This window comes from Ambystoma mexicanum, chromosome 2q (genome assembly GCF_040938575.1).
Source record: "Ambystoma mexicanum isolate Mex_15411 chromosome 2q, UKY_AmexF1_1, whole genome shotgun sequence".
In the NCBI taxonomy this organism is placed as follows: Eukaryota; Metazoa; Chordata; class Amphibia; order Caudata; family Ambystomatidae; genus Ambystoma; species Ambystoma mexicanum.
The window spans coordinates 152,030,960-152,058,346 of record NC_090924.1 but is presented as its reverse complement, the minus strand read 5'-3'; the positions used below and the strand labels follow the sequence as shown (position 1 = coordinate 152,058,346).

The 27,387-nt window shown below is 44.4% G+C and overlaps 1 protein-coding gene across 11 annotated transcripts in view; it reads right to left on the bottom strand.

The window, feature by feature from the left end:
• OBSCN (obscurin, cytoskeletal calmodulin and titin-interacting RhoGEF) overlaps positions 1-27,387 on the bottom strand; it is a 3,169,051-nt gene that overhangs the window by 358,325 nt on the left and 2,783,339 nt on the right. For all 11 annotated transcript variants that reach the window (XM_069647058.1, XM_069647065.1, XM_069647061.1 and 8 more), the window contains one exon: positions 22,000-22,167. In XM_069647058.1, coding sequence (XP_069503159.1) covers positions 22,000-22,167 — 168 coding nt within the window. The remainder of the gene's footprint in view (positions 1-21,999; positions 22,168-27,387) is intronic.

Genomic DNA, 27,387 nt, shown 5'->3' with positions numbered 1-27,387 from the left:
CATAAAGGTCTCTCAACCTTGTTTCCTCAGAGATAAAACTATCTAGTATATTTGGCATACCAAACTGGAGGCCAAATGTGCCTCGTTATCTGAGGGTACATTCTCCTCACATATTAAGGGACTTAAAATAGTCCTTCCTTGGTAAAGGCACATAAGTCTTTTCAGGCATCAAGGGTTTAATGAATAATGGATTTGACGCTGGAAGAGCCATCAAACCTTTTTTCACTGGCACCATAGGTTTTGATGGGGTGCTCAGCATTGCTTGCGCCAGCCGGCAATGATGGCGCAGCTGGCGTCAATGCCTTCGGTGTCGAAGTCGACGTCGAGGGCTTGGCTGGTGTCGAAGGCGCAGCCGGCATCGATGGTTTGGATGGTGACGACGACCTCGATTTATGCTTATGCTTTCGGCTCGATGGATCCTTCGATGACACATCATCGGATCGAGGCCTCGACGGCTCCCGATGAAGATCAGGCCTTCGTCCTGGGCTCGAGGGCGCATAGGATTTAGGTTGAGCCCTTTCCTTGCCGGCTTCTTTGGAAGGCGCGGTAGGAGCATGGTTTGGAGGCTTTTGTTTTTCGAATATTTTTAGCATCTCTTTTCTTTGTGGGGCGAGATACCCTCTCAGGGGAAGCGTCCGGCGATGAAGTCGAAGAAGGCGACCTAGGTGCCTCTTCTTGTACTTCTTCGATGAGGAGTGGTGGGAGCCACTCCTTGATCTCAACCTCTTAACTTTCTTCCTCCGAGGTGACTCCCCTCTCGACTCCTCGGTTGAAGGTTTTTTGGTCAGGGTAGATGATTTGGGGTTCTGACCTACCGTCAATTTCCCCTTTCGTTCCTTCAAGGCTTTTGCTGTCATCGACTAGCACTTGGACCAGTCCGAGGTGTTATGCTCCACCCCGAGGCACCATATACAGTGTGAATCAGTCAATGACAATTTTGACCCACAATCTCAACACTTCTTGAACCCGGTCTTCAGGTTAGTCGGTGTCGACGAAGAAGACATACTCGATTTCTCGAAGCAATGAAGTTTTTATGAAGTGAAGAAGCGCGCTGTATTTCTCGAAGCGATAGCATTCGCCGAAAAATGGAACTGAAGCCAACGGGCGCTGCACATGCTATATATGCCTTCGATGACATCATCCTCGAGACGGAGGCCCTCGGGGGACATGGAGTCGACGCCGTCGATGCACAGCGCCCTCTGCCGAAATGTCTTTTTTCCGAAGCAGCTAAAGCTGGATATCGAATATCAAAGATGAGGAATACGTGGGAGGATACAATCCATTTGAACGTCACATTGATCATTCAAAGGCAAAAATCACAAATTTATCGGACATCATATCAGTAGTAACGGTACATGCAATTCTTAAATCAACAATGAGGTGTATCATCATTTCACAAACACTGTCACAACATCTGGTATAGAATTCCAGACTAAAACGGCTGAATTATGCATTAGGACCACCCCATGTGAAGTAAGGTACTTATGGCTAACACATATTGGTAGCAAAAAATAGATAGGGGCAAAGGGGAAAATCTCATCTAACCTGACAGAGGTTAAATATCAAAGAATCACTAACTTGTAGGCATTCTCCTTCACCTGAGTACAAAGAAAAGGTTGTGGAGACCCTAGACCATATATTGATCCATGAAACCTCACCTATTTCAGATTGGAGGTCTCTCTCCCATCAGTGCATGTATGTAGACCTAAATTGCTTTTCTTGTCATTCATCAAAAAGTGACACCATATGATTAGTTGCACCTGTATGTACAGTGTGGGGTTAGCTGCTCAATGCATCAACTACATTTATCAAAAATTCTAATACACAAAATCAACAAATGATTTGGCTTTACCGTTTACGTAACTTTGTCCCAACCTCATCAAATCCACATTTCTCCAGTTATGTAAGGCCTCTTGATCCTGGCTTGTCTATGAAATGTTAAAGGGATGGTTCGCCCAAAATTTTTTATTTCAAAAATAGATAGGCAATATTAAAAAAAATCGATTGGCAATTTTTTTTCCAAGTCCCTATGTAAAATTTTGAACAAATCAAGCTCAAAGAAAGCACATGGGGGCATCCATTTTGTGAAATGGATGCCCGCCGCTGTGCTCGCTTTGGCTTTTGCGGCACTAATGAAGGAAAAGCCAGCCAGCTGTAGTAAACAAAAGCTACCACTGGGTGCTGTACGCGGAGGACGGGGACCGGAGACTACAGGCAGAAAAGCTGCAGCTGCATATCGGTAAGTGCTATTTTTTTAATAAAAATAAACACTAGCTGCAGGTTTTTTTCTAAGCTTTCTGGGCTGGAGGAGCCCGGAAAACTTAGAAATAAAACCGCAGCTTTAAAAACATTTTATTTATGTTTGCGGTAGCTTTTGAAGCGACCGCAAACATAAATACAACGTTATTGTGTTTGAAAACGCTGCGGATTTTTCTTTCTAAGTTTCTCAGGCTCCTCCGGCTCGGAGGAGCCTGAGAAACTCAGAAAGAAAAACCGCAGCGTTTTCAAACACAACTGCGTTGCGTTTCTTCCTGCCGTGGCTATCACTTTGGGTCTCTGGTGCTCCCAGGAGAGCACCGGAGACCCAAAGTGAAAGCCAAGGCAGGCAGAAACACAACACGGTTGTGTTTACATGCCGCTGTGTTTCTGCCTACAGCTGATTTCCCATTTGGGGCTCTCGGGCTCCCCACGGGGGGCCCGAGAGCCCCAAATGGGGAATGCTAAATGCTGCAGTGTTTCTGCCTAAATCTGCTTTCCCATATGGGGCTCTAGGGCTCCCCACGGGGAGCCCTAGAGCCCCAAATGGGAAAGCAGATTTAGGCAGAAACACTACGCGGTTGTTTTCTGCAATCCTAAATGCTGCAGTGTTTCTGCCTAAATCTGCTTTCCCATTTCGGGCTCTAGGGCTCCCTGTGGGGCGCCCTAGAGCCCCAAATGGGAAAGCAGATTTAGGCAGAAACACAACGCGGTTGTGTTTGAAAACGCTGCGGTTTTTCTTTCTAAGTTTCTCATGCTCGGAGGAGCCTCAGAAACTTAGAAAGAAAAAGCACAGCGTTTTCAAACACAATAACGTTGTATTTATGTTTGCGGTCGCTTCAAAAGCGACCGCAAACATAAATACATCGTTTTTAAAGCTGCGGTTTTATTTCTAAGTTTTCCGGGCTCCTCCAGCCCGGAAAACTTAGAAAAAAAAACGCAGCTAGTGCTTATTTTTAAAAAAAAATAAATAGCACTTACCGAGATGCAGCTGCAGCTTTTCTGCCTGTAGTCTCCGGTCCGCGTCCTCCGAGTCCCAGCACTAATGAAGGAAAAGCCACCCAGTGGTAGCTTTAGTTTACTACAGCTGGCTGGCTTTTCCTTCATTAGTGCCGCAAAAGCAAAAGCCAGCACAGGCGGGCATCCATTTCACAAAATGGATGCGCCCATGTGCTTGCTTTTGCAAATTTTGAGCTTGAATTGCTCAAAATTTTACATATTAACATAGGGACTTGAAAAAAAAATGCCAATCGTTTTTTTTTAATATCTATTTTAGATCTGATTCTGCATTCAGTCTAAATTTAAGTGTGCTCCAGTACGTTGAACAGTGATTGTGAGGCTGTGTTTCTTCAGGGATTGCCACAATAAATACTCAAGAGCGGCAAGGGCTGTGATTGCTCCAAATTACACCATTTCTTCGTGGAAAACAAGTTGACAGTTTGATGTGACACTCTCAATTCTGCCTCCCCAAATAAAATGGAATACGTCAGAGAAAGGGAATTCAATTTGAAAAACCCTGGAATAGGTAAAATGTACATTTTTATGGCAGTTTTACTGCCAATCCAGGATATTTGTAATGCCTTCTATTTGTCCAGGTTACTAGACAAATTGGAAAGCAAGAAGGAGGCAATGCATCTATAGAGGGAAGAAAGAAATCCAGTTAAATATATGCTGAAATATTTGAGACCTGACATTTCTTTTTCAAAGGGTATTAAACACATCCAGGGAAAAAGTAATGTTAAAGACATATAGATTTATCCTAATTCATCTTAAAACCGGATACTTTCTCAAAATGTTATGTTAATTGGTCTTGTACCGTGGACTGCTGCCACTGGCATGGTCTCCTGGCGCTCTTATAATTAAGTTCTTTATTCAAGTGAGCTTTAATGATTTTGAATGAGGAAGATCACAATATTGACAAAGAATGCCAACTTGTTTAGAAGACCTGAAGCTAGAATGCTTTGTATACCTGGGTGGTCTCCAATTCTTTGAGCCATTGGATACATGCATAGGATGAAAAGAACACTTGAGTGAAGGCAACACTGTCTAGTGCGCATTCACATTTTGATTGGGGAAGATATCAACTTGTTCATTTTAATACTAGTTAGGGGGCCACAATAGTTGGCTTTCAAGAGAACCTTAGAGTCAAAACTAAATTTCCAAAAGTCATTATGCAAATGGCAGTCCACTTGGTTGAAAGCTTTTTTGATGTTGACCAACAATATGGCAAATGATAGCCTTTCTCATTGTACAATATGTATTGCATTTATAATTCTATGGACTTGTCTGTGTTTGTCTATCCTGTACAACTATGGTTTGGCCAGGGTCTATTAACTTGCAGAGCATTGGGGGTAGGTGATTAGCCAAAGATTTCATATAAATGCATGCTTCATAGTTCAAAATTGCTATCGCATGATATAAAGAGCATAACTGGGGATCTTTATTTGGTTTAAGAATGAGTGATAAGGCCAACTCGCTCATTGTCCACATTGCTGAATGTGTGTCTTAAAACATTTTAACATTGTAAGTAGTTGTGGGATTAAAATGTGCTTACAGTTCTTATAAAAAGGCTGACAAATAAATTGATCTAAGACGTTCATTGTTATGTAAGGATTTAATGACCTGGAGGATGCCTCACTGGATATTCACACTTCTAAAAATTATCTGTGCAAATTTCTCAGTTTGGGTACATTTACATCCTGTAAAAAAGTCTATTGACATTCATGGTCAGCTGTTTGAACAGTGAAAAAAGTTAAAAAGAAAGCAAAAAAATGGATAACTTTTCCTGATTGTCCATGCAAAGTGAGCCCCTTTTATCCTTAAGAATTTTGATTATATTGTGAGAACATAACCCTTTCAGTTTATATGCTAATAACATTGCCTCAATTAGGTATGTAATGGGCATTTTAACCCGAATCAAAGGCTAGCAACTCCGCTCTTGGAACGTTGAATTGCTTATATGTCTTTGAGATCCCAATTTCTTGTGTGCCTCTTCTAGAGCTTGCCGCTTTGTTATCAGGGATTCTCTAGAGCTATCTCTTGTTTTTGTACATGTTGATGCTACACTTATGGGTTCTCCACTTAATACTGTTTGAACGCTTCCTATTTTATGGCTCGGGTCACTTGGCCATCATTATTTTCTGCAAAATAGTTTGCAAGATATTCGGATATAGCTTGTACCATAACAAGATTGTTTAACAGATAATCATCCAAGTGCCATTGTTTCATTTGTCTTCCCATTAAGACTGCCAGTGATACAATTATGAAGAATTGGGAGCAGTCTGACACTGTTCTTAGAGAAAACTCTGAAGTTACTGTAGTATCCAGGAAATATTGGGAAATCAAGAAACTGAAACTGTCTCACCTTAAATAGCTTTTATGTGCATACGTCATGCTGCACAGTTCTAATACTGCACCAAAACAACACCATAGTAGTCTCAGAGCTCCTAACCTTGCCTTAAAAGTAGCATATTGTGGCCACAACAAGGGTTTCCAGTCCATAATCTGCGAGGAAAGGGAAAACAGGAGGTTGAGGAGGAAGAGAAAAAGGGGTGACAAATAAAGGACATATAGTCATAGACATAAACTAGAAGGTAAAACAAAGAGGGGTAAGGTTTGTGAAAGTTCAGATGCATGATGCTCCACTAAGGCTGGAACGTGAAAGAAACGTATTTAGATAACATAACATTTACTTGAAGGCAGGTTTAATAAAGAGTATTACAAATTGTAGTGTATGGCTGTGTGATGGAATCAAGATGCCGGCCTGGAAGTATGTTGAACTTCTCCCACAAATAAACTCCAAAATAGTAATTCTGGGACTGCAAGCCTATTGGCTAAGAGGAGCCAATTCAAGAAAAGAATGCATGTAAGGTGAATGTTGGAGGTGACAAATAGGGTAGCGTAAAGTTGATGCGGTGTATACAAAAAGCGAAGAGGAATACAGAGTGTCCACTATCACCCAGAGTGCCATACCTGTATGGCCATGTGCTATGATCTGAGTGTGATTAGGACACAATTGTGGAGTTCACTATTTTACTATGAGAGAATTAAATTGGAGGGAAGGTTGTAAAATAACAGATGGTGGGCTAGCTAAGTCATAGAAAACATTCACATCACGTGCAACTACCCATTATAAGGCCTGTACTCAGGGAAAGTCAAACACTGTGGGGACAGGTTTTGGGGCCTTACTGCACTGCCTGGGTGTGTTCAACCAATGCACGAATTACCAAGTTCTAAGGCCCTGTCTGAGCCCTACTCTGCCTACAATCTCTGAGAAGCCATGCAGTCAGCACAGGCCTCTTTCTCCTGAAGCACCACAAGGCCTGAGGACACCCACCACCATTTTACAAAAGGTAAGCCCTGCTGGACTTTCATGGGGCTTTAATGCACCCCTGCACAAGCGGCACACGGTGCAAACTTCTTCTTGGGTGATCGACTGAAAAATCTTCTTTTTCATTTTAAATGACCTTAACTGTGTGAAACACTTCCTGCAGCATTTGATTGCCGCATGTGTGTCTTTTCTCCTGCACTCTTCTTAGCATTGGGCCATCGTTCCAACATGGCCACCCCAGGACATGCATTTACAGGAGGGCCTACCCAGCTGTGGGGCGGCCCACTCTGATTGGACCCCTGTTACATCCAAGGCCCAATCAGGCAAGCCGGCAGGCATTGCCGGCCCACCTCCCAAGGCCCACTTCTAAGGCAATGTCTGAGCCTATCCAGGCATGGATGGGCCCCCACCTTGTCGCCGCCCCACAAACAATGCTGCAGCCTCCTCGGCTCCTGAACTCGGACCATGGCCCCCCTTCTTTTGCAAAAACGGGAGTGACTCTGATTGGACCCCTGTTACATCCAAGGCCCAATCAGGCAAGCCGGCAGGCATTGCCGGCCCGCCTCTCAAGGCCCACTTCTAAGGCAATGTCTGAGCATGTCCAGGCATGGATGGGCCCCCAGCTTGTCGCCACACCACAAACAATGCTGCAGCCTCCTCAGCTCCTGAACTCGGACCATGTTATGTTATGTTATTAACACTTGTAAAGCGCACGTTCGCCCAAAGGCATCATGACGCTGGAAAGGAGACTACCCAATCGAAGAAGACCAATGGAAAGGCCAGACCATGGCCCCACTTCTTCTGCAAAAACGGGAGTGATGGCTGAATTTCTGATTGCCTCCTCCAGCTATCTCCTTGAACTGTAACTGTGTCATTCCTATAATGCCTCTCCTTGGAACTTCTCTTTACTACACTGCACCTTGTGTTCCACATGTGGTAAATCACATCTCACACTGTGTTGTATTTATCTATCTCCTTAACTCTCACATTTCTGTGCACATTGCATTGTATTTCTGTTTTAAATATCACATCTGGGTGTTTGTGCTTTCACATTGTGCATCCTTTTTGTGCTGCACTGCATTGTATCACTGGGTGTGCTTTCTCATCTTGCCATTGTGTGGTGCACTGCATTCCTCTTTTAAAACTCGAATCTAGATGGGTGTGCTTTCACATCTTGCATTCATCAAATCTAGGTGGGTGTGCTTTCACATCTTGCATCCATTTTGTGCTGCACTGTATTGTATTCCTGATTTAAAAATTGAATATAGGTGGGTGTGCTTTCACATCTTGCAACCATTTTATGCTGCACTGCATTGTATTCCTGTTTTAAAAAATCGAATATAGGTGGGTGTGCTTTCACATCTTGCATCCATTTTGTGCTGCACTGCATTGTATTCCTGTTTTAAAATCATATCTAGGTGGGTGTGGTTTCACAACTTGCATCCTTTTTGTGCTGCACTGCATGGCATTCCTGTTTTAAAAATCGAATCTGGGTGGATGTACTTTCTCATCTTGCCATTTTGTGCTGCACTTCATTATATTCCTGTTTCAAAAATTGAATCTAGGTGGGTGTGCTTTCACATCTTGCATCCATTTTGTGCTGCAGTGCATTGTATTCCTGTTTTAAAAATCAAATCTAGGTGGGTGTGCTTTCACAACTTGCATCCTTTTTGTGCTGCACTGTATTGTATTCCTGATTTAAAAATTGAATATAGGTGGGTGTGCTTTCACATCTTGCATCCATTTTATGCTGCACTGCATTGTATTCCTGTTTTAAAAAATCGAATCTAGGTGGGTGTGCTTTCACATCTTGCATCCATTTTGTGCTGCACTGTATTGTATTCCTGATTTAAAAATTGAATATAGGTGGGTGTGCTTTCACATCTTGCATCCATTTTGTGCTGCACTGTATTGTATTCCTGATGTAAAAATTGAATATAGGTGATTGTGCTTTAACATCTTGCATCCACTTTATGCTGCACTGCATTGTATACCTGTTTTAAAAAATCGAATCTAGGTGGGTGTGCTTTCACATCTTGCATCCATTTTGTGCTGCACTGCATTGTATTCCTGTTTTAAAATCATATCTAGGTGGGTGTGGTTTCACAACTTGCATCCTTTTTGTGCTGCACTGCATGGCATTCCTGTTTTAAAAATCGAATCTGGGTGGGTGTACTTTCTCATATTGCCATTTTGTGCTGCACTTCATTATATTCCTGTTTCAAAAATTGAATCTAGGTGGGTGTGCTTTCACATCTTGCATCCATTTTGTGCTGCAGTGCATTGTATTCCTGTTTTAATAATCGAGTATAGGTGGGTGTGCTTTCACAACTTGCATCCATTGTGTGCTGCACTGCATTGTATTCCTGATTTAAAAATTGAATATAGGTGGGTGTGCTTTCACATCTTGCATCCATTTTATGCTGCACTGCATTGTATTCCTGTTTTAAAATCATATCTAGGTGGGTGTGGTTTCACAACTTGCATCCTTTTTGTGCTGCACTGCATGGCATTCCTGTTTTAAAAATCGAATCTGGGTGGGTGTACTTTCTCATCTTGCCATTTTGTGCTGCACTTCATTATATTCCTGTTTCAAAAATTGAATCTAGGTGGGTGTGCTTTCACATCTTGCATCCATTTTGTGCTGCAGTGCATTGTATTCCTGTTTTAAAAATCAAATCTAGGTGGGTGTGCTTTCACAACTTGCATCCTTTTTGTGCTGCACTGTATTGTATTCCTGTTTTAAAAATCAAATATAGGTGGGTGTCCTTTCACATCTTGCATCCATTTTGTACTGCACTGCATTGTATTCCTTTTAAAACTTGAATCTGCGTGGGTGTGCTTTCTCATTTTACCATTTTGTGCTGCACTGCATTATTCCTGTTTTAAAAATCTAATGTAGGTGGGTATGCTTTCACATCTTGCATCCATTTTGTGCTGCACTACATTGTATTCCTGTTCTAAAAATCAAATATAGGTGGGTGTGCTTTCACATCTTGCATCCTTTTTGTGCTGCACTGCATTGTATTCCTGTTTTAATAATCGAGTATAGGTGGGTGTGCTTTCACAACTTGCATCCATTTTGTGCTGCACTGCATTGTAGTCCTTTTTAAAACTTGACTCTAGGTGAGTGTGCTTTCTCATCTTGCCATTTTGTGCTGCACTGCATTATTCCTGTTTTAAAAATCGAATATAGGTGGGTGTGCTTTCACATCTTGCATCCTTTTTGTGCTGCACTGCATTGTATTCCTGTTTTAATTATCGAGTATAGGTGGGTGTGCTTTCACAACTTGCATCCATTTTGTGCTGCACTGCATTGTAGTCCTTTTTAAAACTTGACTCTAGGTGAGTGTGCTTTCTCATCTTGCCATTTTGTGCTGCACTGCATTATTCCTGTTTTAAAAATCGAATATAGGTGGGTGTGCTTTCACATCTTGCATCCATTTTGTGCTGCACTGCATTGTACCCGTTTTAAAAATCGAATATAGGTAGGGGTGCTTTCACATCTTGCATCCGTGTGTACGATCCATTGTATTCCTTTAAAAAAAAAGGAAAAATTGATTCCTGCCCCCCACCTAATGCTCTGCATTTGTATTGTGCCCTCCATAACTACTAGGCTGCCTGTGATTTAGGGCCAGAACTGTGCATTGCAGCCCCCCTTTCTTTCTCTTCCCTTTTCGCATCTATCGTCTGCCGCCGAGATGACACTCTCCATCTCGCCAATCTTTTCTAAGTGCTACACTTTCACCTATCCTCCCTCTCTCACCGAATCTGAACGAAAAAGCACAAAAAAACCATCCTGGGTGCAAATCCTGGCCTTCCCATCGCAGACACCTATGTCAACGCATCCTCCAAAGAAATCTTCACTGATATCCTCTTCTATGTCCCCTTTCCAGACCTATGGAGTTCTCATCTATGCTCTCTCCCCTTTCTCATCTTCTCCCATTAATGGTGGCACCAAGTGGGAAGTCCTCTTGGCGGGCTTCTTCTCATCATGCTGCATCGTTAATGTCTACCACACTGGCAGGATCCTGGTTCAGAGTCCTCAGGCCAACCTCCTTCTCTTTGACCGGATCCTGCCATCCCTCATTAACTTATTTCCTTTTCTTGCCTCTCCACCTACTTCCCCCTCTGTCCCACCACCTCTGACTGAAGTACCATGCCCCTGTACTCCACCTCAGAAAACCTTCAAAGGCAGAGATAATCTCCACCTCGTGACTCTTAATGCCCGCTTAGCCAACAAACACTCTGCTGACATCTGCCTCCTTCTTGAAGACACTGACCTTCACATTCTCGCTCTTATTGAGGATTGGTTCAATTCCAGCTCAGTAATCGCTTTTGACTCCCCCCTAACTGACGGCTTTAAGATAATCTCCAAGCCTCGGTCTCATCGTGCTGGGGTTGCCTTAATCTTCCCTGAGTGGGTTCCTTCTTCCATCTTACCCACATAGCTCTACTCTTCCTTTGAGAGCCTGGTATGCAAATTGGTTCTCTCTCTCTCCACCCTGAACATTGCTACCATTTACCGGCCTCCAGGCGCTACATTCGTGTTCCTCCCTGAATGGGATGATTTCTGTTCTTCCTTACTCTCAACCTCCTCCAACCTGTTGCTCCTCGGTGTCTTTAACATCCAATGATGCTCTCCTGGCTCAGCATCCACTCTTTTCATTGATGTCTGCACCTCTCTATCCCTCTCCATTCTCTCTTCTGGTCCAACCCACTCTACTGGACAAACTCTGGATGCCCTCATCCACTCCGACCTCCCTCTCTCATCTCCCCTGGAAACCCCTCTCTCTTGGTCTGACCACTCTCTTCTCTCCTCCCACCTGAGTCCCTATGGCCTTGTGAATCCTCCTCCAAAATACCAGCCAAAACTTTTGACGAACATCGGTCCAATGAAACGAGTGTCAGCTGCTGCCTTCACATCCACCTTTATCCCCCCTTTCCTTCCCAACTCAGACTCTACCACTGACACTGCTCTCAGCAACTTCCACCTGTCCATCACCAACACCCTTGACATTCTTTCCCCAGTCATGAGAATCCGCTTGAAACCCGCCTCTAAGCGCAACACTTGGTACGACTTCAAACTTGCAGACCTGAATTGAAAGTGCAGCGCTGCAGAACGGAAGTGGCAAACCTCAGGCTCATCCTCTGACAAACTGGCCTGCTGCCTGCTCCAAAGGCAATAAAGACTCTCTTTCCGTGCAAAGAAAAGGGCCCACATTCAGGCATGGGTATCTGGTTCTTCCAACAACACGGCTAAACTGTTCAAAATCTGCAGGGAACTAGCAACCCTTCTTCAGTATCCTCCTCCCCTTTTCCTTCTCAGGCCCTCTGCAACACACTCGCCACTCACTTCACCACAAACACTCAGGACATTCTGAACAGCCTTGCCACTCATCTCCCAGGCCATCCCTCACCCCCTTGGCCTCTCAGCCTCCTCCTTCCTCTTCTCATCCTTTGCCCTTGTCTCACCGGAAGAAGTCACCAAAGTAGTCTGCTCCATGAAGGTCTCTTCCCAACAGGTTTCCCCTTGCTCATTGGCTCTCTTGCCCCTTCACTGGCTAATCTATGTAACCACTCTTTGTGCGCCCCCTCCTTCAAAAGCCGTCAGCAGACCCTACCTGTCCAGCCAACTACTGCCCTATCTCCATCACCCCCTTCCTCTGAAAACTGCTGGCGAAATTGGCCCTGTCCCAACTCAACTCTCACACTGAACTTGTTGGTGGTCTCCACGACTACCAATCTGGATTTTGAGCATCCAGAGGCACGGAAACTGCTCTTCTGAACACCTGTTGCTTACAGGTCCCATTTCACTAGCTGACAATGGCCCTGTCAATCGCTCTCGCTCTCTCACTCACATCGATACCTTGTATACCCTGTGCAACAAAACAAGCATCTGTGAGTTGGCAGATGAGGGGGAAGGGGCAGTCTGTAAACTCCAGTCAATTACCATAACCTACAGCTGAGCGTTATGGGAAGCAAGAACCTTGGGTTCAGAGAACTAGCTACTTGAAATGTGGGGCCACTGTCAACCATTTCTCCTTCTTTAGCACACTGATTGGCAGGCTGTGAGATGCATCAAGGCTCCCTCTACCAAGCTCAGGTCCTGTGCTCAGTGGTCTGCTTGGAATTCTGCCCGTCAGGCTAGGGCCCGTACTGGGCAGGGCAAGAAGGTTTTTGTCAAGTGTTCGTCAGGCATTGGTTGTGGCAGGGGCTAGAGTCACTGCTCATTTCACCCATAGGTCTACCATTCTGTCTTCCTCAGGCCCCAAACTCTTCTCACACAGTCCAAAATGAAAATCCCACCTCCAACGCCACGGACAGAAACAAACTCACCAGATTTTGACGTGGAACCAGACCTACGATATCAGAGTGATGCTGCAACCCTGCAGGGGATTCTTCATGATGAAACAGAGAGAGGATAAGATGGAGGGTGGGGAGTGGATTCCTCAAAATAATATGCTGCACCTTGGCAAACAAAGGGGACGGGGAGGTGCAACAGCTCCAAGATGATGAAGAGAGGTGTGTTGGCAGTGACAGACAGATGTTAAGGGGCATGGGGTATGATGTATTTTCCAATAAGACTCCATTCTCGAGTTTGCATTCCCTCTGGCCCCTTTCTAGTCCAGGTTGTCAGGGAGGGGACGTGAGGGTTCCTTACTTGTGTCACAGGTAAAATGATGGGAGCAGGGCAAAAATAGCCATGTTATATTCATCCAGATTTTATGGGCTGTCTTTCCAAGGGTAGGGTGAGGCTGGCAGGGATTAGCATATGCACAAGGTGTGAGCTGTTCCCCACAAGGGGTCTACTGGGGCCAGGGAAGATACCGCTTCGCCCATTAACAGCTATTTACACTACAGAAGAGAGGGAAGGCGTAGAGAAGATGTTAGGCTGTCTCCATGAAGTACATGGGGTATTAATTGAAATTGTGCTCTTACAATGATAACAGTTACACAAGTTGGTAAGATGTCTTAGAGAAATGTCAGAGGCGGCAGCAGAAAGTACTCCACACTCGCTCCTAAACTGGACAGCTGCTGTGTGTACCCTCTGTGACCAGAAAACAAATGACACATTGCTCTCCCTCTGTCTCATGTTAAACCAGCTGAGAAATTGCTTTAAAACCACCAATTATTCATCTGGAACATCCCTGTACGCATTAGCTGATACTTTGGTGTCTTTCAACCAACAACATTTCAGCTTATCTCTCCACCACGTGTCTACATCGACTAGCGAATAATCTACTCTGCTATCTATCAACATATCTATTGACACGTTATCACTTTAATCATGGAACATGGTTTGGGCCTTTTTGTTACAGCCTTGACTGCACTAATCATATATATCTCACCACCACCTGCCACATCCACATCACCTTGATTTTGTGAACCAACACCATCACTTCATATACCACTTTGCTGTAATTGTTGCTCTACCGTTTGCAACATCTAGCTAAATGTCCTTTGTGGCCACGCACTGTGCACTTTATATGCACAGCAAAGCAATCTTCATCCTACACTAAATGCGCTTTGTGTCACCTCTCTGTAATGTCAGTGTATTTAATATTTGTTTTCTCTCTTGTGTATCTCAATTGTTTCTCATCCCCTTGTCCCCTCCCTGTTGCCCTGTGGGCACTTTGAAGCAGTATTTACTTCTTGTATAAGCGCCTAACAAGCAAACAATAAATACATAAATTAAAAAATAAAGACCGATCAGTGGTCCCCTGCCACAAACTCAACAGTGACTCACAAGCGGAATAGAAACCCCTCCAATTTCCCATCCCTTCACAAAAGTGGTGATATCTCCAACTGCCAATGGGAACCCAAAAAAACCTGATCATGGCCCTCTTAGTGGTTGGGGCCTTCCCTGCTATGAGGCAGAGTAGGAAGGTCTGTCACAAAACAAGACATAAGTTAAAGAATAATTCAATGTAAAAAGTAGCAACAGGTAGGGTGACGAAATCCCTGAGCTAGACCCGAAGCATCGACCAAGTCAGACTCTCATATTGAATTATGGGTAACCTCAACTCACACATCCCAGCCTTATAAATACAACAGTTACCCCATCTGATTGGGCCCCATAAGAATTTAAGTAATAGCCAAAGCATCTAGAGCAGGGTCAGAAAGAGAAAACTAAAAAGAATATTTATATTCCCATCTACAGCTGATTTTTGCAATCACTTCCTTCAATCCATGGAGCATTTTCTTAATCTCATCTTGCGCTTCTTTGAATGTGGGTACCTCTGATACCACCCTTCAGAATTTCAGGATCTCTGTGATTCACCTTCATGGGGGCGGTTTGTCTAACACCTGATTTAGATCCGGCTTTTCATGCAGTAGGTTGGTATTGCTGATCCATGTAGGGAAACCTGAACAGGAATTCCCGCTGTTAAGCAATTTGCTTTTTGTGCAGTCTCCCCATGATAGATTTTGGCCTCTAGGTTTGTGGATTGTACACAGGGTTAGATCTTGATATAGCAGCAATTGGGATGCTGGTGATGGAATGTGTGTAGTTCTATGTACCTTTCACATTATGAGTTCTTCAGTTTAGTGCTAGAGAAATTCACCGATAATCAGAACAACAAGTATCAACGTTTTATTTTGTTGAAATCTAGAACAGACTTGTCCAGGGTCCCATCGACATTTTGATTATCTCGCAGGAGTTCAGAGAAAAGAGCTTTGACAAATTCCTCTAACTCATTTTATCAATCTCTGGTGGAATGCCACGGATTAAGATATTACACTTTGACCAGTTCTCTCACATCTACGACCTATTCTGCAGATCCCAACTGAAGAACTTGATGATCCAAAAAGTCTTGCTTGTGTGCCTTGAAGCAAAGGGTTGATTCACCTTCTTCAACTCTGAGATAAGTTGCCAAAACCTTTTTGGTTCACTCTGTTATGGCCTTAGAAAGGTTAGTAGCACTGGATGAGATATCCTGTTTGAGTTCACAAAGAATAAGTGCTACAGTTTTTCTCCTTTAGTTGACAGTGCAGTGTCATCACTTGAATGTGACTATACAAACAACTCTGCAGTTGTTAATATTGTTAAGGTGTCAGAAGATACCAATTTTGTGTTTTTGAAAGGAATCAACACGTACTTCATATTGTTTAACTTTTGTTGGCAGTGAGGTCCATCATTAGAATCCCTCTTTTTCATCTCCTTCACCCAGAAAGAACTAAATTATATTATAAGTAATTGGACACTGGACTCAGAAGTGCAGAACATGGACCCCCCCCCAATGTCTATCGCCTTAAGAAGGATTTCCGGTATAAATTCAGGGTAGTCAGCTCTTGAACTTCCAGCACAACCATCATAATGAGAGTCTGCCGATTGGTAAAGTAGCTCAGTTATAATGATGCAATATCATCTCAAATCAGTGTTTGAAGCCTTTCAGGAAGATCTACAACCTACTGTTAGTGAGGTTGAGTTATGGAGTCAGTCCCATTAGATATTTTGGTAAAGCAGAGCTCGGCCGAGTGGTGTCAGAGGGCCTGTCCATCCTCTTTCCAGTGCCACAAAAGATACCTGAAACCTAGATGATGTTGCTGAAAGAACGGAGAGAGTCAGGTGTACTACATGTGACTCTTTCTCAGTAATCCATATCTAACTTAACGAAGGGCGGTAAATCATATTGTGAAAACAAACTATTGATTATTTGCTATACGTCATGCTCAATTTCTTTAACTCTCAGGTGCTAGGCTATAACACAATAAGCACCACCAGAGCACTGTCCAAAAGTCACCCAAAGCCACCTCACAATCCCACAGAGAGCCAGGAGAATGCAGTCACCCGAATGTACTCAACGCAGGGACTCGGTGGATTTCGTGTCCCCATAACACAGGCTGTTGTTGGTTCTATTTTAGAACACCAAAATAATTTGAAGTGTATTAAAACAAACACGATTTGTTTTCCTCTGAATTTATTACCACAAAATGTGGGGGTAGGCTACCTGTACTCCCGCTCACCTACCCTTAACACCCACCCCTTCTATATACCTGACCCCTACTCACCATCTACTTGTTTGGGGTATACAGTTCGGTGACAAATAATTCAACCTGGTGAATACCCTGTCGTAGGCCGAGCTCCACTATCCTTCAGATTGCTCCATAGCTGTTGGATTCTGGGGTGCTGGGGAGGGGAATATGGCATCTCTGGATGCAGGTTCTTTTGTAGAACTCTTCGTTGTGATGGGTCAAAGTGGCAAACTACTGCTTGTCAAATGACCTTATTTGGTATTCACAGACCCCAGGGTTCTCGGCTATAAAGGGACAAGCACTGTCAGAGTCCCTTCAGGGTGCAGCTCTAGTCTGCATGTTATGCTTGAAGGAGGCATGGAGAGCACTGCTGTTATTCATGCTCACCGGGGGATACACTGGGTCATTGGATATTTGATCACCATTTTCTGTTAGCTAAACTCTGCTGTTTTAATCATTCTCTAACTCTACGACTGCTGAGTCCTGAAGTCCCATGAAGGGGCAAAGGCATCCCTGGCCGCAATGGGTTTAATTGTAGGGGGTGACAGGGGTGTTTGTACCCCCCAACTTTCATGGCACATCATTTTGTCCCCATTCATTTGGCTGGGGGACCTTTTCTTCAGATGTCATGTCCCCCCAACATGTTTAACAAAGTTACTCCACTGCTGGCCGCAGGGTCTTCTGTTATTGTACCAGTATTATGGTCCTGAAGAATTTAGCTGGCAGGTGCAATCCTCAAGTCACCAGTTTTCGTCCAGGCCCTAAGGGAATGATGCTGAGAACCAAGTGTCTACACGGACCAATCTCATTACCACTAGCCTGTCAGATATACCAGAGGTTTCATGAAGCAGGGTAGCCCATCGCCTGGCCTCAAAAACTGCCCAATGCCGCTTTTTTTATGTACTCGAAGAGGCCTTCCCTAAGCAAGCAGGAACCAGTGTTTCATGGTCCCCTTGGTGTCTTTAGCTTTCAAAGCGCTGTGGTTGAGGGGCATTCCATGAAAGTCAATATAAAGTTGTGTCCTTACAAGCGATTGGTGCTGTATGGTTAGGTAACCACGCAACTCAAACTTCGTAAGTTTGAAGAAGGGGTAAAAAAGAAATAGGTGTTTGCCACTACTTTGAAATTTCTAATTGTAAAGCTATCTTTGTAAAGGTGTCTTGCTCTATGGCCATTCTCAGACCACCAAGAATTCTTGAGTTTGAAGTTGCCTAGTGATGATTAGTGAAAGTATTAATTCTGGAACATATCCTTTGTGTAAGAGCATGTCAGTCATATTTTCTTTAACATCTGGTGTTGCACCAATGGTTAGTATTTTTCAATTCTTGAATAGTGTGAATGGCTTATGTTTCCTTGTCCCTGTTTCTGATATGGTGCCTAAAGAGAACTCTAAGAAATGGGTACCTGTCCACTAGAGAGAATAGACCGGGTTGTTGGCCACCATCATAGGTATTGAGATGCTATTAGAGTTTCTGGGGACAAATGGCTATCTCTTAAGGTAGCTGTTGGTGGAGGAGGGTGAAGGTGTCAATGCAGCTGCCTGTCAGTGGGCAAGGAACCAGCATACTCCAAATTACTCCAACTAGGGTCATAGAGATTGTTGGACCTTAGATTTCACATCATTGTATGTGCTAGTCTTGGCAGTTGTTGGATTTATGGTTGCATATCGTCAAGTTATACTCCTTCATGGACTTGCTGTAACGGTTGTGAAGATCTATGTGCAGTCATCTTAGACAGGCATACTTAGCAGACCCATGAAAATGTTAAAGTTGGCTTCATCTCTTTACCTTCTAAATGTGGTCTCTTGTTGACTGAAATGTTTGACTTGTTTAGACGATGATTCTCTGGCATCAATTACTATGCAATGCTCTTGAATGGTCCTTGTAGGGTGGGTCTCACCATTATTTCACCCAAACTAGGCAAAACCAGGATGTTTTCTGCTGTGCTGTGGTTCTCCAATGTATGCTTGATCCTGTGCCTTTCTTAAACGTTCTACTCTTTCAGTGTTTGCTTTTGATCTGCAACTCTTTTGATTTCCATTTTCTTGTATTGTCCTACTTTTGCCATGGATGGCATAGCTCAATGGATAAAGCATACTGTTGCTTCGCCTGCTCATGTCATTTCAAAAATACTCCTGAAGCAAACAATACTGTTACTCCGTCCAGTGTCCAGCCTCAGTCTGTGCTGCACCTGTTTATCTCTTCAATGTCTTATCCGTTCCTATGTGGGAGAGACTTACATCTCCTGGTTTCATTACCAGTGCCTGTCGCTCATTCCTACTAATGGTCAGCAAATTACTTTCACATGTTGCGTCTGGCTAGGGACACCCACAGGTCGGTTTTTCTATCTGCAGTTCGCACTTGTATGGAATTTTGACCTTCGTTGGGTTGGCCTGGAGATGTTTTTGGAGTGACTGAATTTCCCTTCCTAAAAATACATCTGTTCTTAGCTTAAAGAACTTAAGGATTCTTCACAATGGGTCTGCCTTGCAGCTCTCAGAGTCTCAATTTACCTTAGCTTTAGTCTGCATCTATGTCAACAGCTCCAATCGTCTTCTCTGCTTCATTAAGCTTCTCCTTTCGCTTCTGTATGTGAACATTCTGGATTTCTTAAGAATATGTGCATCCTTTCCAGCTCTGGTAATTGGCTGAGTGTGAGTTAGCTGTTTACTAGCAACTGTGCAGTTTGGTCCTTTAACTCTGTCAGCACTCTTTGTTTTATCTGGTGGGCATCTGCTTTGTATTTTACTTCATGACCCAACTGACTATGCTCTGGGCTTTCTGACCCTGAAAAAGCACCATCTTTGAACCTGTCTGGTATGTCTGTGACCGTCCTCGGGTTGGAATCACAATATCATGAATGTTGCTAGGAATTTCTTTATCATCTTCTTTTCCCTACTAACAAAGCATCAGCCCAAGAGAGACATGCCCCACAGTTGGAATCCCTCTTGGTTTAATACATTATCATCTAAATGCTTCCCTGCAATATTTACAACCTAGCCCTTCAGTCCTGCAAGAGGTGAAAGTGCCTATCTTGGTTTAGATTGCAGAGAGATTATTTTGGTGGCCGGGCTGACATTCTACTCACTGCTGCCATTTCGAAGTGCTGTTTGCTTGTGGTGGTAGTTAAACATACTAATAATGACTACTGCCTGCTTTTTCATATCAGCATTAGGATTTCTATGCACAGTCATACTTTCAAATTAGGTGTAAGAATATAAGTTCTTTTATACTGATATCTTTATTTAGCTACCCACATTTTTGTACTTTATTTTGACAAGTACAACCCCTTAAGCCTGACAAGTATGACACTTATGACTTTCCTGATGTCCACATGCATACTAATTTTCACACATCTGATTAATCTCACCTGGCTGACTATGAGGGGACTTGCTGATTGGTTGCCGTTTCAAGAAGTACCCCAGTTTATAAGGCAACCTTTGTAATATCTGTTACAGTGGAACTGGAGCGGCACACTATTGCAGTGAGTGTTATTGTTTGCAACACGTTGTGGACATATATGCTCAGGGGGTACCTGCTCAGGAGAAAGCTTGCGAAAGTTGACTATGAAAACAACCACTGATTGCATGGAAGATGGAAGGTTGGAACGGATGCAACCCTGTGATATGGATTCAGGTCCCTAACATTAACCCCAATCCCTGATCAAGTTTGAGGGCTTGCTCCAGTTACGGTTGAGGTACAGAAAGAGAAGCCTGACATGAAGATGAAGTGCGGATATCCTGCTAAAGAATCTACAAAATTCATGAAGTCCTCCTGATGGAAAAGTCCTACTGGAGACCTTGGGCTAAAGGGCTACTGCTACCCCCCTTCCTTTTTGAGAGTAGTCCTCCTGTCTGGTTCCTTTCTCTTGGTGGGATCAGTTGAGACATAGTCCCAACTGTTTCCCCTTTTACTGCTCAGTAGCCCTGGTCAAGAACCTGGCCCATGTTTGGGGAAATAGGACCTGTAATAAGAGAGAGGTCCCTGCCGCTGACAGAACCGATACCTGCGACTTTAATGACAAGTTAGGGTTGGTTCCCGGAGGGCACCAGAGAGTGTTCCTCTCACCTTCACTGCCCTAAAACCAGAGAAACATATTTTACCCTGTGCCACCTACCTGTGGTTCCAGTATTCCTCGCAGTTCCTCCATACCCATTCTTCCATGCTGGGAGTCTTCATATTTCAGTCATGTCAAGCAGAATTTGTGGCTTTTCTGCCACTTCAACACCTGCTCGGACCTTCTAATTGACTTCTCTGGAGGACACCTTCTATGATGAAGCCTGGCACAAGCGGAAACTGAGGGTCTTACAGCCAAAGACAACGACAATCTCTGAATGAAAGAGAGCTAAACAATACCAAAGAGACCCTCTACTCCTACTGCGAGGTACCAGCCTGTGTGTTCCACAGGTGGGACACAAAAATAGCCAAGGATCCTGTTCATGAGGTACTGTTGATAAGAATGATCTCTTTGCACCCAAACTCCACTACTTGAGCAGATTTTCTGATATCTAGACCTACCTCTTCATAAGTGCACCATAAAGAATTGGGCTGAAGATAACCCTGGAGTGTAAAAGTAAGGCGTAAATGGCTTCTAACTCTCCTTACTTTTGTACTCCAGGTCTTAGAAAATGAGCCCCTTCGAGTCACAGAAAGTTTTAGACCCACAATGACTGCTTGGTTGACATTAATTGTTAATTGCTAGTTAACAGTTCTTCAAGACAGTCAAGTAGAGATTTGGGATTGTCACTGAAAATCATTGGCTTTTTCCATAGAACATTTCTTTTTGTGAACAATAAAAAGATTTGGGCCTCATCTTGAGTATGGTGGTAATTTGGTGGTAAATCCACCGAATTGCTGCCAAAATGGGTTACCGTTACAGCCATTCTGTCCAGTGGATTTACCATGGGATTCCGAGTGGTGATATAATGGTGTTAGTCTGCATTTTGAAGTCCATAGGAAGTCATGAGGATTTTTCCAGATTTACTTAAAATGTAATTCCACTGTAGTAATTCTGCATATTCTTGGCGTTAAAGTGGAGGATCTATCTCCAGCATCATGCTAGAGGTAAATCCTTCACTTCAAGGCCAAACTTGCAGTTTGACGGTGCAGTAAATGTGGCGATAATTCCACTACCGCCAAAACAAGTGTCAGTAACAGAATTACCGTCTCTTTTCCCCACACCACCAAACTTGTAATGAGGCCCGATTCGTATTTAAACTAGGCCTCTGCCTGAGCAGCATTTTATTAAATGTAATTTAGCCTTACCCTGTATCTAGCAACACCCCCTCTCCATTCCTGACATTATGGCTAAGATCTCTTATCTCTTATCCACATAGGTGCTCACAGTTTACAGAGCCCAGTTCTATGTGAACTAATGTGGGACTATGTGTTGATGTGGCCATTTAAGCCACACTCTGCTTCGCAATGTTCACTTACCAGCTTTCTTTATGATGCAGCAGGTCGAAGCCCCACCAAGATAGTTAGTGGCCACACATGCATAAATGCCAAGGTCCTGTGCTGTCACTGCCAAGATAGTGAGAAGATGGAAGTTTTTGCGGGTGGATGAGATCATCACTCTGTCACTGCTTTGGATGGGTATGCCATCTGCAAAGAGAAATAAGAACAGCATAAACAAGCTACAGAATATGGAAGACACAAAATTGAAACTTAGAAATAGTCCTTTATATCTTTGACTGTTGGGTGCTGATCCTTAACGTTAATCACGTAGAGGATGCTTACTGAGAACGACAATTCGAATGCATTGCACGTTAGGCTGCAAATACATTTATTCTTGAAATAGTGAGTACATACAATGCAAACCTTCATGTGTTTCTGTTTAGCAACAACCTTCGAGACTATAAAGTGGGTGCAGTAGGAAAAGGGTGTGTTCCTCATTAAATCATACTTGCATGATTTTTATATACAATGTACGCAGCATTAACCTCCCGAGGGGCACAACAATAAACTCTGTCAGATTGGGACTCCTGAATTAGGCTAACACAGTGAACATAACAAAGCAGATCAGTGGCATTAACCGTCCTAAGTACAATATTTTGGACCTAGTTCAGTCTTAATTCCGTCTTGTCAACAGCCAGGAACTCACCAAACTGGACTGGTTTGATCGTAACGCCATCCCAGTCCAGCAAAGGACAGCAGATGACAGCACTCATTAGGCACCACTCCTTCAAAGACACTCGCCATATAGAGCTGGGAAAGCAGCCTGCTTCCTGTCAACCACCATGTGCCACGCATTTAATGTTGACTCTCTCCTTGTCCCATTTAACCGGAACACAAGTATACTCACAAAAAACAAACACCATTAAAACTATGTTGTTTAAAAACAAAACCATCCACCCCCAGGTAATCAGTAAGCAGGCAATGTGCCTGCCATAAAAATCCTGCCAAATATCTTTTTACAAACGGTCTCAACGTACACAAATGTGTTGCTCGCAGCGAAGCCTAGTAAAAACAGCTAAGGCCACCTTTTAAACTTGTACAGTAACAGAGGCTGCAAAAAAATGCAGGGCCCTATTTCAGTCAAAAAAGCACTGCTGTAACCCTCTACAGGAACCACTGATCACAATCAATAGAGAAGTTTAATGCCAGGAATACTTTCTTTATCAACAGAATTTCAAATATTAGATCTCACATCGATGACACTGCACTCCACTCTCCAAATCAGCACCTCCACTGATCCCGGTTCTCGAGGTATAAAACTGGTCCCATTTCGGGCACATTTCAGTCAACAGACTCTGTCATCCTTGCATACTGCAGGCGCACCACATATGAGGACAACATCTTCTCCTTCCCGGTCATCAAGCTCATCCAGGTGCTTTTACACCTCCTCCACATTGATTATGCGTCCCTCACACAGGGTATCTTCCCCCCCTTTCTCAAGACAGGTTAAATACCGCTGCTCCTCAAAAAAGTGAACCTGGCCGCTTATTCCATATCAAACTACCACCCACTATCTTCCTTCTACGGTGATACATTTTTTTTTACCCTGCAGTTACATAAGTGAATATAGCAACAGAGCCGATTACATGACTACCATTCTCGGTTCAGGCACATATGCAGCACAGTGACAGCCACCATGCAGGTTGTCGATGATGCTTTACATCTCATGGACAAAGGCGCAACCTGTCTATGATTCTGCTCAATCTCTCAGTAGCAACAGATACAGTTGATCATGTGGCACTCTGCACGCTGCATGCAATAAGGAAGGGCTACAAGCAACTTAATCCAATACTGAATCCAGCCATTTATGGTGTCCCACAAGGTCCTATCCTATCACCAGTTATATTCATTCTCTACAAGGGACCCCTAAGAGATAACCCTGGTGATCCAACATCTCCTTGCACCAACATGCAGATGACACAAAGCGATACCAAAAGTCATTTACTCCTGCATGACAGGAGTACATTATTATATCTCAATCAATTTCTTTTTTTTTTTAAACTTCTTTTTATTGAAATACTTTCTTCAAACTTGGTAAAGAAAAACTTAACATTGCAGGAATTGAAAAACAGTGCGGTCTGCATGGCACATCAAGTTCTCCCCCATACATGAGCCCTCCCTCTTCTTACACACATCATAATTGGGGATCTTACTAGCTCGTCTTCCACGACCCGATGGGCTGGGTACGAGCCCAGTCCCGCTATGCAAGATCTTTATCCTGTCCGGACCAGTCTTTATGCACTCCACGTGCAAAATTTTCCCACCTCTCCCTCTACCACTTCCTAATGGTAAGCTGCTACAGCTATTACTACTTCTACTACTGACTACCAACTACAAACGGGATAGGTTTCCGTGTTGTCGGGCGATCATCGCGTAGGAACCGGCGTGTGGCCGCTTTTGACATCTGTGGGCTAAGCCATATCTCTCTGGCGCAGGGTGTGGGGTCTACAGGTCTGTGTTTGCAGGTAGGAACGTGGATGAGGCTCCTGTTATGTGTCACCCTTAGTGGGAGCATAGGCATGAGTTATCAGCTGTCTGTGCAAGGGGGGGATACCTTGGAGGGGGGGTATAAACTGTTCCCAGAGTTTGTGTGTCATCTCTGCTCTGGCCGGGTTCGTCCTCATTGTTGCGTTTCTCTCTTGGGAGCACATTTTGGCCAGCATGAGGGAGAGTTGTGATTTCGTGGGGGGTTCAGGGGCTTTCCAGTTCACCACTAGGAGTTTCCGGGCTGCAAACACTACAGTGTTCAGGACTTCGCATGTTTGAGGGTCTGAGTGCCAGTCCTTGTAGTTGGCCCTGAATAGCATGTCCCCGGGGGCTAGGGCTATGTCTTCCTCTGGGGCGTGAGTGGTTAGCAGTGTGTGTACCGTTTGCCAGTATTGTTTAATTTCTGGACATGTCCATAGAATGTGCCCCATAGTGCCTATCTCTGAGCATCCGCGCCAGCATAGTGGGGAGGGTACGAGGCCCATTTTGTACATCCTGGATGGGGTATAGTACAGGCGTTGGATTATTTTGTATTGGATTGCCCTGTTTTTTGTATTTGCGGACATCCCTGGGATGGCCACATAGTAGTGGTAAATGACTCAAAAGTTTGGGGGCCGTCACATAGTTCTAGAATTGTGACCCGAACCCAATGACTATCTTGTAGCGGATATATTTCAGTCAGATGCGCTAGGGATAGAAGGGATTTGATCATCATCCATGTGGGTGCCAATTTCGTGTCGATCCCCTGCTGGGAGCAGTGTTTGCGCCATTCAGTAATAGTCGGGACTATGATTGGATGTGTTTTCAGGTGTGGTGGAGTCTTCTTCGGAGGGTGTCTTTAGGTAATAGTGGGACATCAGCGTGAGCTCTCGTCCTCTCCAGCCCGAAGTCTCGGCCGGGTTCAGCCATCGCTTGGCCCAACAAATCTGTGCGGCTTGATAGTAGCCCCGCTAGGATGGTAGGGCCAGCCCACCGTCCTGCTTGGATGCTGTGAGGATCTTTGCGCGTATACGCGCTCTCTTGCCCCGCCAGAAGAATTTTGAGAAAGCGGTTTCCATCATCTTGTACATCCTTGTCAAATAGATGAGTTAGGGCATTGCATTCATTTTGATAGCGTTTATTCTGCCGGTCAGGGACGGGGGTAGAGCATCCCATCTGATAAGGTCCGAGCGAATACGCTCGATTGTGTGCGGATAGTTGAGGTCTCTGAGGTCGCTAATCTGGGCGCTAATGTTGACCCCTAGATATTTAATAGACGACTTTGCAAACAGAACAGGGCCAACCCGCCTGGGTCCCAGGGGATGTCCGGCCTCAGCAGGAGTATCTCCGATTTGGCAAAATTAACCCGATAACCTGCCATTGGCCCATAGGTCTGTAGGAGGTACCTGACATGTGGGAGGGATGTGGAGGTGCTGCTGATGTATATGAGGAGGTAATTAGCCTATAAGGAGACTCAGTGTTCGACTCCGCCCCTCCAGATCCCCTGCCACTGCCGGTCTGAGCGTAGTATCTCCGCCACCGGCTCAATGGACAGAGCATATATTACGTGAGACAGTGGGCAGCCTTGGCGTGTGCATGAAAATAGGGCGAAGGGTAGTGAGGTGAGACCATTGGTGGTGACTGTTGCAGCCGGGTCTGTGTACAGGAGGCAAATCAGTCTAATCAGCGACGGAGGAAGGCCGTATTTGGCGAGCGTAAGGAACATGAAGTCCCAATGGGCCTTGTCAAAGGCTTTTTCTACGTCAATCGTTAGGATAGAATCCGCGCTGTCCATTTTCCCAGCCACCACGTGTAGGAGGCGGCAGGCATTATCTCCTGAATGTCGCTTGCGAATGAAGCCTATTTGGTCATCGTACACCAAGTGAGGTAATACTGATTCAATTTTTTGTGCCAGGCATTTTGCGAGGACCTCAGCATCTGAGTTAATCATCGAGATGGGTCATAATGATCCGCATTCGTCTTCTGGTTTCCTTCCTTTTTTAAAAAAAAAAAACGACTATGTTTGCGGTGAGCATGGTTCTGGGTAGCTGGCCTGTCTCGATCGACTGTACGACCACCTCATGAAGTCTTTGGCCAGCTTCCTCCGCCATGACTTTGTAGAGATCGATCGGGATCCCATCACGGCCCGCTGCTTTGCCCGAGTTGAGGGCATGTATCGCTTTTACGATGTCGGCCTGCATGATCGGGGAGTCCAGTGCCTCATATTGGGCCTGGATGATTTGGGGCAGTTTGACTGAATTGAGGAACCCCTGCATCTCCTGTGGGGGGAGTGTCTCTGGTTTTGCGTACAAATTTGCATACAATTCTGCGAATCTGGAGTTAATGTCCTCATCCCCAACAATTATGTTCCCTCCGTTGTCCCGCATTTATATGATTGCCATGGACGCCTGTCGTTGTTTCAATGCAAGGGCCATGAGATGTAGGGGGCGATTGCTTTCCATATAATATTTTTGAGACCAATTGGAGAAAGATTTTTGGGCTCTGGTGGTCGATATATCCCTTATCTCTGCTCTCATTTTGCATATCTGGGCAAGGATTTGGTGGTGTGGTGATTTTTTGTGTTGTTTCTCTAGGGTCCCCAGGGCGAATGTCAGTTGGTTTTCCTTGTCGCACCATTGTCTGAGCTTGTGTCCCAGCAGACGAGGGCGTTGTATGAGGGGTTAATGTTTGTCTCCCAGAACATAGTTATGTCCCCTTTGACATGTTCTACGAAGTCTGGGTAGGCCAGGGCTCTCTAATTGAGGCACCAGTTCAGAGGCCGCCGGGGTGCATCTGGGAGGGTCACCCCCTGAAGGACTGTTGCGGGGTTGGAAACAGTGGTGGGGAGTATAGAGCATGCATCTATAAGGTGCAGTGTTGCAGTCAGGGCCAACCAGTAGT